The sequence below is a fragment of the Capra hircus genome, chromosome 16 (genome assembly GCF_001704415.2).
Source record: "Capra hircus breed San Clemente chromosome 16, ASM170441v1, whole genome shotgun sequence".
Lineage (NCBI taxonomy): Eukaryota > Metazoa > Chordata > Mammalia > Artiodactyla > Bovidae > Capra > Capra hircus.
This window is the reverse complement of record NC_030823.1, coordinates 2,217,781-2,232,848: the sequence shown is the minus strand read 5'-3', so window position 1 is coordinate 2,232,848 and position 15,068 is coordinate 2,217,781. Positions and strand designations below refer to the sequence as shown.

The 15,068-nt window shown below is 59.0% G+C and overlaps 1 protein-coding gene across 3 annotated transcripts in view; it reads right to left on the bottom strand.

Moving 5' to 3' along the window:
* The window catches only part of CNTN2 (contactin 2), a 32,969-nt gene that overhangs the window by 17,231 nt on the left and 670 nt on the right, over positions 1-15,068 (bottom strand). The window contains exons 2-7 of one of the 3 annotated variants that reach the window (XM_018060040.1): positions 8,257-8,355; positions 6,862-7,012; positions 1,349-1,493; positions 1,094-1,269; positions 843-938; positions 253-468 (exon numbers count right to left, since the gene is read on the bottom strand). In XM_018060040.1, coding sequence (XP_017915529.1) covers positions 253-468; positions 843-938; positions 1,094-1,269; positions 1,349-1,493; positions 6,862-6,931 — 703 coding nt within the window. In that variant the 5' untranslated portion in view covers positions 6,932-7,012; positions 8,257-8,355. Of the gene's footprint in view, positions 1-252; positions 469-842; positions 939-1,093; positions 1,270-1,348; positions 1,494-6,861; positions 10,070-15,068 lie in introns of those variants that run through there. The other 2 variants (XM_018060038.1, XM_018060039.1) reach the window with 2 other exon arrangements.

Sequence of the window (15,068 nt, the reverse complement as noted above, 5' to 3'; positions counted from 1 at the left end):
CGCATCAGACACAAACACTCCAGGTCAGGGCTCCTGTGCCTGTGACCTCAGCGCAGCTCAGAGCCTGCGTTTCTTGATTTCCTTTCCCGTTGGTGGCTGGAGCAAGGCCCTGAGGCTGGGCCGCAGGAGGGCCCCGGGGTCCAGGCACGGACCCTGTGCCCTCCGAGCTGCTCTTTACAGCTTCAGACGGAAAACCCGCATTCCCAACACCCTTGAGCCTTCAGCCCCCTCCCCCTGGCCCTGCGCACCGACCCTGACCTTCTGCGGCCAGGTTGAGCTGAGCAAACTTGCTGAAGACGCTCTTGGTGGAGAAGTCCATGTGGCTGGTGGCCAGGCAGGAGTAGTTGCCCAGGTCTGAGGCATTGGTCCGGGCGATGTACAGATTCCCTGTGGTCTGGGACACGAAGTGCCGCCCGTCCGTTGGGATGAAGTTGGGGAACTCATTGAGGAGCCAGCGGTAGGACAAGCCTGCGAAGGGGGCGTGTGAGGGACCTGGGCCACTTGTCAATGAAGCAGCTCTGCTGGGACCCCACAGTGCACTGGGGACCCGTAGACCTGGTTCTGAGAGGCGCGGGGCCCTGAACTGGGGCTCAGGGGAGACCCAGAGGGAAGTCGCGTCTTTAGCCCCACTCTCAGGGAGTGCGGTCTGCTGGGGAGACAGCTCACAGTGTTGGGGGACACTCCCAGTCAGGTGTGCTAGGGGGCACAAAATCATCTGGAGCTGGGGACCCAGGGATCAGCGCTCCAGGGCCCCTCACCACCGCTTACTCCATCCCTCTTCCGTAAGTGGCGGGACACCTCCTGTACCCTCTCTCATTGGCATCACCCGGAGCCTGGCTCACCTGGGTAGTGGGCGGGTGGGTTACAGGGTAGCATCACCCCCCAGCCTTCGTGGGTCTTCACTGGGTCTCGCTCCTCCTTGGAGAATTCCTGCAGAACTGGAGGTGGAAACCAGGCCCTCAGGCGCTGGCCTTCAAGCCTGCGGTCCCTGCCCCGTCAGCCTCCATGGGGCAGGAGTTACTCGCCCTTTCTGGACACCTCCCAGCACCCTCTTTGCCACCCCCACAGCATCTCAGCCCCCCGTGGGGCTCACAGCCGAAGCGGAGGACAGCCTCTCTGCTGACGACAGTGCCCACGGGGTTGGAGGCCAGGCACTGGTAGACACCAGCATCCTGGGCCTTGCTGGGGTTCATGATGACCAGGTTGCCCCCAACCAGCTGCTGGCGGGAGCCTGGCTCCAGCTTCATGTCGGTGCCGTTCATCTTCCACCTGCAGTGGGGTGGCGGGGGCTGATGTGAGGACAGCCTGCCGCCGCCCAGGGCCTCCCTTCACCGCCGCGGGGCCTCACCTATAGGTGGCCGGAGGGCTGGCCCGCGCACGGCAGGCCAGCGTCACCTTCTCCTCTGTGGACTCCTCTGGGAATAGCAGGCCAAGGGGCTGCTCTTCAAAGACAGGCCCAAAGGTAGCTGGGGATCCCCAGGCCGAGCTCCAAGCTGCAATGGGGGACATCACCAGACGTCTCAGGGCCTCAGGGCCAGCTGGAGCCTGATCTCCAATAGAACTTTCTGCAGTGATGGGAAGCTTCCATTTTCTGAACTGTCCAGTACAGTAGCCACTGGCCACTGTGCCCCTGAAATACGGCTGGTGCAGCTGAGTAACCAGATTTTTAATTTTGTTTGATTATAATTAATTAAAAATTCAATTTCAATAGGTTAGGCAGACCACAAATTTGGAAAACTCAGCACTGGCCATAAGACTGGAAAAGGTCACTTTTCATTCACATCCCAAAGAAAGACAGTGCCAAAGAATGTTCAGCTTACTATACAGTTGCACTCATTTCAACTAGCAAGATAATGCTCAAAATTCTTCAAGCTAGGCTTCAACAGTACGTGAACTGAGAACTTCCAAATGTAAAAGCTGGATTTAGAAAAGGCAGAGGAACTAGAGATCAAATTGCCAACATCTGTTGAATCACAGAAAAAGCAAGAGAATTCCAAAAACATCTCCCTCATTGAGTATGAGAAAGCCTTTGACTGTGTGAATCACAATAAACTGGAAAATTATTAAAGAGATGGGAATATCAGATCACCTTTTCTGTCTCCTGAGAAACGTGTATACAGGTCAAGAAGCAACGGTTAGAACAGGACATGGAACAATGGGCTGGTTCAAAATCGGGAAAGGAGCACGTCAAGGCTGTATATCGTCACCCTGCTTATTTAACTCATATGCAGAGTACATCATGTGAAACGCCAGGCTGGATGAGTCACAAGCTGAGATAAAGACTGGCAGGAGAAACAAATATCAACAACTTCAGATATTCAGATGATACCACCCTTAGGGCAGAAAGTGAAGAGAAACGAAAGAGCCTCTTGATGAGAGTGAAAGAGGAGAGTGAAAAAGCTGGCTTAAAACTCAACTTTCAAAAAACTAAGATCATGGCATCCGGTCCCATCACTTCATGGCAAATGGATGGGGAAACAATGGAAACAGTGACAGACTTTATTTCCTTCGGCTCCAAAATCACTGTGGACAGGGACTGCAGCCATGAAATTAAAAGATGCTTGCTCCTTGGAAGACAAGTCATGACAAACCTAGACAGCGTATTAAAAAGCAGAGACATCACTTTGCTGGCAAAGGTCCATGTAGTCAAAGCTATGGTTTTTCCAGTAGTCAAGTACAGATGTGAGAGTTGGACCGTAAAGATGGCTGAGTGCCGAAGAATTGATGCTTTCAAACTGTGAAGCTGGAGAAGACTCTTGAGAGTCCTTTGGACGGCAAGATCAAACCAGTCTATTCTAAAGGAAACCACCCCTGAACATTCATTGGAAGCTCCAATACTTGACCATCTGATGCAAAGAGCCAACTTTTTGGAAAAGAGCCTGATGCTGGGAAAGATTGAAGGCAAGAGAAGGAGGCAGTAGAGGCTGAGATGGTGAGATGGCATCACCAACTCAATGGACATGAGTTTGAGCAAACACCAGGAGATGGCGAGGACAGGGAAGCCTGGTGCGCCGCAGTTCATGGAGTTGCAAAGAGCTGGACATGACTTAATGACGAAACAACAAGGCGGATTCCATCTCGTCAAGTTAGTGCAGTCAGCCACCCCTCCGTCGCAGGTACCGAGTGCCTGCTGTATACTCAGCACTGGGTAGCACAGCTAATGGAGCCGGAGGCCCAGGAAGGAAGGCAGAAAGCTGACAGTGCAAGGAGGCAAGGACCGTGACAGTGGCTTAGGCTCACGCGCAGGGACCCTTGGAGTGGAAGAGGCCAGAGGACTCACGGGAAACCTGGCCTGTGGGTGTGAGAGGGGCCTGGAGAGACGCCTGGAAGCCACAGGCCAAGCGGCAGGGAGAGGACGCGTGGCCCTGGGCCTGTGCTCCTTCTGGGGGGCGTCCCCAGGGAATGTGCTGGCGCTTGGGCCTCTGTGGGCTGTCACAGGACCCTCGGCCTCAGCTTCCTCATCTGGGAGGTGGAAAGGTGACCGCCCCTCGAGGCCCAGAGCAGGGCCAGCCTGGCACAGGTGGTGTGCTCAGTGCTGCTCCTGGACGCAGGTGAGGCGTGGGGCGGGGACCAGGGGCAGGCAGGCTCAGGGGCGGGTGGATGCTGTGCAGGTGGCTTCAGGGCATTGTATAAAATTTCCATGTGACAGTTCAAGAAAGAGAGGCCCAGAGAGGGGAACGACTTGCCCGTTGTCACAGGGCAAGCCTGGGGCACACATAGGTCTGGACCCTGGGCTCCTGGGTTTGCTGAGCGGATGGGCACCCTGCATGCAAACGGCGGCGTTTCTCTGCCTGGCCCCTCCCAGAGCAGACGCCTTGCTCTTCCCGGCGCGGGTCCAGGCTCCCTGGGCAGGGGATGCGAGGCAAAGCGCAGGGTCCCACACCCGCCTCGATGTGCTGACAGGCAGCTGGGCAATGCCTTGCCTTTGTGGTGTCAGGCGGGAGCCAGGCCACCCCTAGTTGGCTCCTGTCCCTTAGTGAAGCTGATTTTAGCTTCCTTGGTCGGTTGTGGGGTGGGGTCCCCATTAACTAGAGCCTACTCTCCTGGTTCATCCAGCTGTCAGCCTTAGTCCAGGGGCGGGATGGACCCCATGCCACAGCTGAGGCTTGGTTCCAGACCCCTGGGAATGACGGCAGCTGCTAAGCAGCTCTCAGGATGGAGGAGGAGGCAGGGCTTCCTGAAACGGCACCCTGCCTCCTGCCCCCTCAGCCGTCTCTCTCCCTCATGGCTGCCCCGGGCCTCAGAGATGGCCCAGCTTAATCCCGAGTTAATGATGGTGGTGGAGGGGAGGGACCCCTGCCCCAGCTGGGACGGTGCGGAGGGGCGGGGGAGGCAGCCAGGCTGCTGGGAACAGCCCTGCATAATCGCAGCTTCCAGGAAGTCTGTCTTCATGGTGGGGGTGGGGAGCTGAGTGGGCCCGGGGCACGCTGATGCTTTAAGACTGGCTTCCTTCTGCACTGGATCCCAAGCTTGACCCCCTGCACTTGGCCATATACACACCCTCACCCCGACATCCACACAGGCACACTTTCCACGCCTGTCATGTACGCCCACTTCCTCACGTGCACACAGACATCACGCATATATACATACATGACTCTCTAAGCTACTCCAGGAGTCAGATACATACGTTGATACACACATCGGTTTCCATGCACAGACGGCTACAAATGTCCACATATACTTGCCTATGTGTATACATATACAAAACGGGCGTTCATAACATCCAGGCGTTAATAATCACAACACAGATTCTATCTCTTGAGGGCTTACTCTTTATCAATATCATGTTCCACATTTCTTTTTTGTAACCTCTTTACAAGATAGGTACCGCCATTTATTGTTTGGCTAATCTGAAAACTGAGACTTAGAGGTTAAAAAACTGGCCCCAAATCACACAGTGAGAAGGAGCAGATCTAGGGCGTGGACCCTGGCCAGCCTCCCCCAGAGCCACGTCCTCAGCCACTGGGCTCAGGGCTCCCAGCAGAAGCGTCAGAGGTGCTGGTCCATCCTGAAGGTACCGAATCAGCATCTCTAGAAGGGAGGCCAAAGAATCTAGATTTTAAAGGGGCTGCGTGGACGTTCTGAAGGGCAGTTAGAGTTGCGAGCCACTGCGCCGTGTGTAAGGACGTCTGTTCACGTTTGTCATCCCCCCAAATGTAGCATGTCCTCCATGCAATAACTCGCTCACATCTCTACCCTCCCAGACATCCACAGGCACACACTCACTCACCCCAGGCCTCCCTGTGAAGCTACACACACATCCACCCACATCCACACGCACACACACACACACACACACACAGACTCCCAGGCAAACCCACCCGCTCCATGCTCTCCTTGTTTGACAGCCTCTCTGATTTTCTCCTGATTCCCTGTCCAGACAACCCTGCTCTCAGTGCACAGGCATCGGGGCCTCGCAGAGGAAGCAGAGAGGGAGCTGGGAGCCTGCGGGGGAAGCCGCACAGCGCTGCTGTGCACTGGGGCGTAGCAGTCCAAAGCTGTGTCCTCAGGGTGGGTGCACAGAGACAGCTAAGTGCCGAGGCCCCTCCCGGGACAAACAGCCGTGGGACACGCCACTCCTCCCTCTGCCACTCTCCAGGGGGCCGGCCAGGTCCCACCTCCCTTAGCCTTCCTGCCTCTCAGGGTCTGAGGACTCCGCTGTCTGCCTCGGGGGCTGGAGCCCCAGGACTGAGCTGCCCCTGAGGGTCAGGAATGTGGTGGAGCCCAGGCACCCCCCTCCTCTGCTTTCTCTGGGCCAGATGTCTCCTGCTCCTGAAGCCTGGGCTCCCTACCCCAGCAGCACCTCCAGGCCTAGAAGCCCCGGCACCAGGAGCTAGGCCTGGGCTGGGCGCCCGGGAGGCTCCCTTACTTCCTAGCAGCCTCACTGACCTGGGTGCAGGGCTGGGAGGCGGTCAGAACATAATGAGGACATCTGACAGTATACCAGTGGGGTCCCTCCCAGCCGAGACGAAGAATTTAAGATGTGCAGCCCCGCAGGGGACCGCGGGGTGGGGAGGTGAAGTCTGAAGCGGTTAGGGCTCCAGAAGGCCATCAGATGATGGGCACGCTTTCTCCCATGGCGATCTTGAAGGGGAAAGGACACGTCTGTGGGTCTAGGCTGGGGGTCAGGGCGGAGAGACGGAGCAGCGGTCCCAGCAGGTGCTTGAGCTGCAGAGGCTGCTGGAGACGCTCCGGCTCTGCCAGCCCAGCCTGGGGGCCTGCAGCTTGCTCCGCCCTGCCCCCTCCCCTCCTGCCAGCCCCCCACCCCGGGATCCCAGGCTCGAGAACCTTTCCTTGGGCCTCTCCTGCCTGCTTCCTGGGCACCCTCTGCTCTGCCTCATCTCTGCGCAGACCCTGTTCCATATCTCGTCTACTTGCCAGGCCTCAGTGTTGCCCTGAGGAGCCTGCCCTCCCAGGGTTTTGTGGTCAGGGGACCTTAGAGCGGTCCTATCCAACAGAGCAGTATGTGAGGATGGAAATATTCTATAATCTGTGCCATCCCATGCGGCCATGAGGCCTTGAAGTGCGGCTGGGACAATTAAGCAGCTAATTTTTAATTTCATTTTGCAGCCTTAAGGGCTACAACTCTGCGCTAATGTGGAGCTCTGGCTGGGCCGTAGTCTTGCTGTGTGACCCAGGGCAAGCCACCACCCTCTCTGGATCATGTTTCGTTCATCTACAATGAGACAGACTCGTCCCCTCTCCTCCTAATCTCAGGAAAAGTAAAATCCACAGACATGAAAATTCCACAAGGAAATGGCCTCATGCTGAAGTGCAGAGTCAGTTATCTCTCTAGTCACCCCTAACAATGACAGAACACCCGACCCATCGCTGCTGGCTCCGGACAAGCCCTCTTACCTGGCGTGGAGACTAGGGCTGCGGCTACCAGCATCAGCAGGCATGCTCTCCTCCCGAGGGGCGTCCCCATGGTGGGCTCCAGGCTGGGGCGGGCAGCGGAGACGAGCCTCAGCCCAGCACAGGGAGCGTCCGGCTGGAGGCCGACAGGGACCTGGTGGGGCAGACGGATGGGGAGGCCTCGGAGCTGAGCAGTGCACTCCCGGCTCCAACGCTTCTGCCTCAGCCCGAGGAAAGGCTAGAGTCGCTCCCACCCTCTCCAGGGCCCCGGGGAAGGGCCTGGCTATTGCCCAGTAGCTCTTCCTGGGCTGAGTGCCTCTTGCTGGCCCCCGGGGGTCTGGCTCTGCCCTGGGCCCCTCCCCTCCTCCTGCCGCCCGCTGAGTGGTGCTGCTGAGTGGTGCTGCTCGGGAAGTGAAGGCAGTGACTAATCGGGAGGCAAGAAGCCGCTGCCTGTTCACCGGGAACAGCTCTCCTGGAGGGCTGGAGAGCTCAGGCCGGGGCCTGAGCCCGGGTGTGGGGAACTGGCTCCATCTTCTCAGGCCCATTCCCCCCGGTCGCGCTCCCACAGTGGCTGGGTTGGAGGGTAATGAGGGCCTCTGTGAGCTGCCTCTAGCCTCTAGGAACCAGCCTTATTTTCTAGCAGTGGGGAGGAGTTTCACTGATGCATCCCACCCCTCACACCCTTATGTGCAGTGCATGATGGAGCCGTAACTGTGGCCCCCTTAGCAAGGCTCCCCGCCAGGTGGACTAGTGGTCCCGACAGGCCTCTGGGCAAGAGATAACGCAGCTCCTAGACAAACTTCCTGCCTGCCGAGACGAGTTGCCCTTCAGGGGATCCTCTTGACCCAGGGACCCAACCTGGGATCAATCAAACCGGGTTCGATTAACCCAGGGATCAACCAGGGATTGACCCCGGGATCCAATCTGGGATCAGTTGAACCGGGTTTGATCAGCCCAGGGATCGAACATGGTTCTCCTGCCTTACAGGCAGATTCTTTACCGCCTGAGCTACCAGGGAAGTCAGGATGAGCAGAGGTGTGGTTAAATCCTGAAGACCTGGAAAACGTGCTCCCTGGGGGCACCAATAGCAATCAGAGCCTCTCTCCGTCAGTCTGAGAGGTGGGGGCCTCATCCTGGAGCAGGAGTGGGGCCACCTACCCCCATCTCCAGGCAAACCCGCACCGTTTGGGGGAGTGTGGAGTCCAGGGGCCTCCTTCCGGTGGTCAGAGTAAGCCTGGGTTGTGGGGCCCCCAGGCTGCAGGGAGAGGTCACACCGCTGCAGGTCCCACCTCTCAGCCCCACCACCTGCTTTGCAGGAAGCTAAGAGCAGGAGAAGGTCTAAGGTTGAGGGAGACAGCCTGGCTGGGGACTCCGCTGCTAGCTTGCTCCGAAACCCACGTGCTCCTGTGCTTCAGCGTCCTCCTGTGGCAGGCGGGTGCTCCGGTGTCTCCTGCAGCTCTGAGACAGCAGTGCTCCCGAGGGCCTGGGAAGGCTGGCCTGGATGGGGGTGGACAGTGGAGGCCTGGGGCCCGTGCAGGGCCTGCAGACCAGGCAAGCTCAGGGTCTCTCTGCCTCACTGTGGGCTCCACTCCCCACAAAGAAGGGCTCCCAAACCTCTTTCAGCCTCAGCATGGGCCAGCACCGCCCTTTCCCTGCCTCCCCAGCAGCCTCAGCTGGGAAGGTTGCGGGGAGAAGCGGCCGCAGGGCTCAGGGAAGATGTGGGCTGAGGAGCTGGGTGTTCTGTGGGGGGTGGGCTTAAACTGGTGCACCCCCTCCCCTGCCCCAGCTCCGGCATCGTGCCCCTCCCCATGTCAGGCGGGCCCGGACTTGCCCATCCCCATCCTTGTCCCTTTCCGCTCCAGACCTCGACCCAAGGTTTTAGCACTTCCAGCCGGCCGGACACTCCCCCAGGGCGCTCGGTGCAGAACGGGCACCACGCGTGTGTCATGCTCACCTGCCTGAGAACAGCTGTCATGTCAGATGCTCACACTCACACTCACACGGTGGGTTGACCAGGCTTCAGTCCTGCTTAAGGGTTAACCCAGGGCAGACAGACACACACGCGCACCCTCCTACTCTCACACACACACACTCTCACACAGGGTCAGCAGGGTGCTCAGTCATGGAAGAATCTAGAAGCAGGACCCTGGAGGGTCACAATGCAGGAAGCTGTCCTCATGACAGGGAGCCACTGGGCACTGGGAACCACCGCAGGCTTTGGAATCACGACAGGAGTCGGTGACCTTGGCTTCGTCTCCTAACAGTGTTGTGAGCTTGGACGAGTCTTCTCCCCGGGTGGACCTCAGTGTTCTCATCTGCCGAGTGGAGACCATAACACTTCCTTCCCAGAGTGGTTCTGAGTGGTCAGTGAGGTGTGGAGCGCCCCGCAGGGGCAGTCCTCGGGCTGTTTGGACTTGCCCTGGCTGACGGTGGGGCCGGGGGCATGGACAGAAGATGGGGCAGCGGACCCCTCCCCGCTCCAGCCAGAGCAGCTCCCCTCACCCTTGCTGTATCTGCTGGGCTTCCCTCCCAGGTTCCCTCTACACAAAGTGATCCGCGGTTCCGAATGGTTTGAAAACGTCTCTTTGGCAGTGTGCCCCATCCAGAGTCTGGCCCAGAGAAGGTGCTCAGTCATCCTTCGCTGCCTGCCCTTTGTCTGTCTGCCAGTCCTGAGAGCTCACAAGGGGGAGGGTGCAGGCTGGGGGAGACGTGCCCTTATCCTGAGCTGCCCGAGCGGCACAGAGACGGACGGACAGGGACCGGAGGCTGGTCTGCAGACTTGGGCAGGGGTCTGCTGTGCCCACCAGCAGTGCTGGAGAGAGTGGGTGGGTGCGCGTGTGTACACACGTGTGTGATGTCTGTGCGTCCCTCTGTATGTGTGTGGTCTGGCCTTCTGTCTCTGTGTGTATGCACGTACCTGCGTCTGTGTGTGGGGGCAGTATCTGTTCTTTGTGTATATGCCTCTGTGTGTGTGTGAGTGTGTGTGTGTGGCTTGCGTCTCCACCCAGCACAGGGTGTGAGGACCTAGCCCTGCCTTGCTTCTCTGTGATCGACACCCTGGATCATTCACCTCCACACAACAGTGGTCAGAAGTATCTGCCATCTCTTTTGTTTGCTATTGTTGCTAAGTCATGTCTGACTCTTTGAGACCCCAAGGATTGTAGCCCACCAAACTCCTCTGTCCATGGGACTTTCCAGGCAAGAATACTGGAGTGGGTTGCCATTTGCTTCTCCAGGAGATCCTCCCTACCCAGGGACTGAACCTGTGTCTCTTGCATTGGCAGGCGGATTCTTTATCGCTGAGTCACCAGGTTCTCTCTCTTACTATAAGTAATTATAACTCATCATGAATAACACGATTCCCCTACTCATCCTTCAGTTTAATCCAGGCTTCAATCAGTCACCTCCGGGTTCAAGCGCCCTGGGCGTCCCTGGGGACTGAGACCTGTGGCCCCAGAGGAGACGTGGATGCAGAGGGGCTGGGACTGGGCGCGCCTAGGGCTGTCCTCTGGGAGCACTGGAGACTGATCAACTCAACCAGATGTGCACTGAGCCAAGGCCTGTGTGAACACCCGCCCCCCACCCCCACCGCCTCCCACTCCCACCACAGAGCCTGGGCAGAGATGGGACCTCACTGCCTCCCTGATACGAGGCAGTGGCATCCGGCCTCGTCCTGCGTCTGTCTCCGTTGTATATTTAACACTGTGTGCCAGGCACTGTGCTAAGCGTGAGGGGTGGGCAGGAACACCACCACCACCTTTGCAGAGCCCCTGCCCAGCTGAATGCAGCCGGGGGATGTGCTCGAGAGCCTCAGGGGCCAGTCGTCTTCCACACCAGCCCTGTGACACACTCTAGAATGCCCAGGGTGGAGCTCGGGCTGGAGTGGAGCTATGCCAGGCCAGAGCTGGCCCCTGGCAGCTGCCCTGGTGCAGGGGGGCAGGCGCAGGCTGGCACAGGCGGGCACAGGCTGCCACTATTTGGGACCCGTCCTGAGAGAACGCGGGAGTTCATAGCTGCTCGAGGTTCAGGGGAGCTGGCTGAGTTGCTGGGCCCTGGAGACAAAGGATCTGGAAGACAACTGGGGATTGGGAGGCTGGGAGCTGGACTCCACCAGGGTCTGCGGGCTGAGGACCCCTGCTCAGGGCCAGTCAGCAAATGAAAGACGCCCTCTACTAGGGTACTGAGTTCCCGGCCCTGGAACCCGTCTCTCCTTTCCCCTGACAACGGAGATCTGAGAAGGTCTGGGATGAATGGGGGTAGGAAAAGGAGTTAGGAGCCCAGTTGAGGCCAGAGACTCAGTGACTTCTTATAAGCCACCAGGGCTTACAGGGGCACCCTGGGTTCCCCGCCCCCGGCATGCTGCTTAAAGGCGGGGGTGGGGTCCGGTGCTGACAGGCCTCATGCTTACTAGCCAGTGTAACCTTAGGATAACTAACCGGTATAACCCCAGTTACTGTATGTTCCTGAGAATGAGAAGGGAAGTACCTACCTCCCGGGACTCCTGTGAGGTCAGCACCATTCCTGGCCCATAGCAAGTGTTTGAGAAACATCACAGCTTGTCACTGAGAACCCTCACCAGTCTCAAGCGCAGGCACCAGCACACCGAGGGACGCACAAGTGTGCCCACAGACACCGCGCCTGGCTGTGAGCCTAGGTTCCACACGGTCACAACATTTGGGCCACACTCACATGCATGGAGAACACTCCCCTCTCCCTGTCTCCCTGGACGGGCGCCTTCCCCCCTTCACCCCCACGGGTGTGGGGGGCCTGGGCAAGCACCCACAGGCATGCCGTTGCAGACGAGGACACAGGGGCACACGGTCACACCCGGGCTCTGTGCGTGCAGGAGGGCGCCTGGCTCAGACACACATGTGGGCTCCCCTGAGCAGGTACTTCTCATCAGCCGCCCCACCTCCTGCCTGTGGGGTCTAAGATGGGAGGGGGACTCTGGCTACAAAAGGAATTGCCTGTGAAAGGGTCCTGGGACGTGACCACTGTCTTCCAGAAAGGTCTAAACCATCTCCATGCCCCTGGGAGGATGGGGTCTGCACAGGCCTCATGGGGCTGCGTGCCCGGTGGGACAGGAGCCGGTGGAAAGAGGACTGTGCCTTGGAGGCCTTGGTGGCGGGCAGCTGGTGCCCTGAGCTGGAGCAGGTCCCGGGGTATGTTGGGCGGGAGGGGAACCCTTCAGTCCCCGTGGGAACAGGGACTGCTTGGGGACAGGGCAGCCTGGCCGCGGTCCCGCCCCTGCCTGCTCCTTATGCTGCCTCCCTCCTGGGCCCTGCTGGTCTCTGCAGGCTCTTTGTATTTGCAGCTGGCACCCTGAGGCCCTGCCCCGGCACGATCGTGCCCTCCGGGGAGAGCTGGGACTCCCAGGCTTGCGGATCTGCCTAAGCGTTGGGCCCTGGTCTGGGAAAGTCAGCCCTTGATCCGCGGCCTGGAGTCTTTCCCTCCTGTGCCCACTCTCTCCACTGAAGAGACCCCGCAAAGTGGGGAGTGGACAGGAGGGGCGAGCTCTGCGGGCTCCTGAGGTGACCTGGAGGTGGGGCTGGCAGCACCCAGACTCCAGGGTTCCTGCCTGCCTGCCTGCCTGCTAAGCGTGGGTCTGGGGGCAGAAGGAGAGAGGGCTTTGGAGGAGAGTCCCTTTCTGCGATATCAGGAGTGGGAGCAATTGTTCCAACTTGGTTTGGAAAATCCAAATCAGGAATAAATCAGTGGAGCAATTTTGCATGTCCCCTCTTCTCTGCTGAGAGGAGATTCCCCGGTTTCTGGACAGGCTGGTTCGGAACCAAACCTGGTCGGGCTGGGTTTGAACTTGCTCCTCCCCTTCGGCTAGTGTCCACGCCAGGGCCCCAGTTAATGGCACCTGTGGGGCTATGCTGCAGGAGGGCCACCCTTCTGCCAGACCCAGGGTGGAGAAGCCTTTGGTCTATGAGGCGGGCAGACACGGAGAGGATGCAGGCTGGAGGAGACCAGCTGGTGTCATCCGGGTGGGTGCCCTGAGTGTGGGGTGGGAGTCATCAGATAAAGAAGCGGAGTGCCCTTGGGTCGGCCCAAGTCCTGCGATGGAGTGTGCTCGGTTTTGGGTGAGACCATCACACACCTTAGCTGTGATTTGCACCCTCTTTGGGTAAACAAGGAAACACGGGCTCAGTTTATAGCAAGATAACTCATTAAACCCATGGAAGGACTTCTTCACTCCAGGATGGTTACCATCAGGGCACAGAACCCACAAAAACTTCCATGAATATTCCAAGTTAGCAAAGCCCCAGGGGGTTTGGTCTAGACTGGGGAGGTCCAGAAGGGTGAGAGGTGGCCAGCATGGAAGAGGGAGAGAAAAGGATGCCTGTCTGCCCATGGATTCCTGAGTCACTCCTGCCTGTATTTATTGCAGGATGACCTGAGGCTGGGAGAAATTTACAGGGTCATCCAGCCCAACTTCTACTCCAGGCAGAAGTGCCTCTCAGCTTGGCCCGGACCCCACGTCCCCGCCCCTCACACAGTCATGGGAAAGAAGGCTGCCCCCACTCTTCATGGCTCATCGTCCTGGTGAGGAAGTCGCTCCTGCAGTCTAGCTTCAGTCTCTCTTGCTTCATTGGCGTATCTGTTGCTCTAGTTCTTTCCCTGTGAATCAACCCTGTGGTTCTGACCTTAGGCTTCTGAGATAAGCTTTCTCACAAACATTCGGCTGAGGACATCTCTGGGGGTGGGGGCACTGTGCCTTCTCAAAGGGCGTGGCTTCCCCAATGGTCTTCAAGTCAAAGAAGACACTTTGCGGGCACCTCCTTCTTAGTACTGCTCCTGAGGAGCGAGTCTGGTCAGCCAGTCAGAGACCATCCTGCTGAGCGCACTGCCTCAGAGGCCCTTCCCACACGTGTCTATTTAAACTACTGCTGGCAGAGAAGGTGTTGGAACAGAGTTGCATAAGGAGTGAAATCCGGGGTTGGGGGGATGGTATGGGGTGGGGGGGGTGCATTTGACCGGCAGGGACCCTGCGGAGAGAGCTTGCGGGTGTAGACGCTGGGTGGGGAGTAAGAGGGGAATAAGCGGGGCCCCTCTGCTCGGGCAGTGTGCTTCTGCGTCCCCCGCCACTCAGGGGGGCCCCAGAAGGAGAGGGGGCATCGGGGACTTTGCTGCCGTGGGCACAGCGGCCCCTCCATGTCTGTCTCACCTCAACCCCCTCCTGATGGCTGGGAGCTCCTGGTAGATCTCATGAGGAAAGAGAGAGAACTCTGACCTCAGGTGAAAGCCATCCTCGAGGGGACCTGCAGCCTGGCTGGAGAGGGTTAGGTGGTGGGCCCCGGGTGGGGCATGGACCTCCCTGCTCCCAAGGCCAGGGTCGGGCATGTCTCTGCCCCACCTCCGGCCCACCCTCTCTGCCCTCGGTCCCATCGGGTGGGCTCTCTGGCCGGGAGGCTGGGAGAGGAGTCCCAGACGGCCGCCGGGAATGTGATCAGACCAGCGACACCCTGGCTAACGTGGAGTCTTCCTTCTCTCGCCTCCCTTCGGGCAGAAGGACAGGATGCCAGCTGGGCTGGGGAGGGAGGCTGGGGCTTTGGGGGTCAGGCTGGAAGGCAAGGGTGAGAGGAGTCTGACCCACTGCAGGCTGGATGTGAAGCAGGCGGAAGTTAGGAGCAGGAAACCTGGGGGCAAGCAAGCCCAGATTCTCCGGGGCAGGGGTCATGGGCACTCACAGCTCCCCAACCTCTAAACAGCCTGGACCGACAGCTTCTCCCCTAGGATTCAGGCTCAGCCCCCACCCGTCTGTGGCTTTGTCCCCGCGCGGCGCGAACACTCTCCTTCCACAGGCGCTGTCTCAGCTCACCCCCTTCTGCTCCCCAGATGTGGGGACCCCTCCTGGAGGAGGAGATGGCTGCGCACCCCCCCTCTGCCTCTGGCCCATAGGACTGCCTTCTCTTTCAAGACCCCCGACTTGGCAGCCCTCTCCCTTCCGGCCCATCCCCTCCCCTGCTGGAAAGTCAAACTTCTGCGCCTCCTTCACCGCCACTGGCGAGGATGGGGTGGCCCGAGGAGACGAGGAGGGTGGGCAGGGCAGAAGGGATGTGACTTGACCCAGGTTCTTCTCCCTAAGTCCGGGCTCCTGGACGGGCCTTTGCCTAAGCTTGCGCTCCAGCCTCCCCTCACCTCCCGCAGCCTCCCCCTCCGTCTCACAGAAGCAGGACTTTATGAAGAGGCCACCCTGCGCAGGC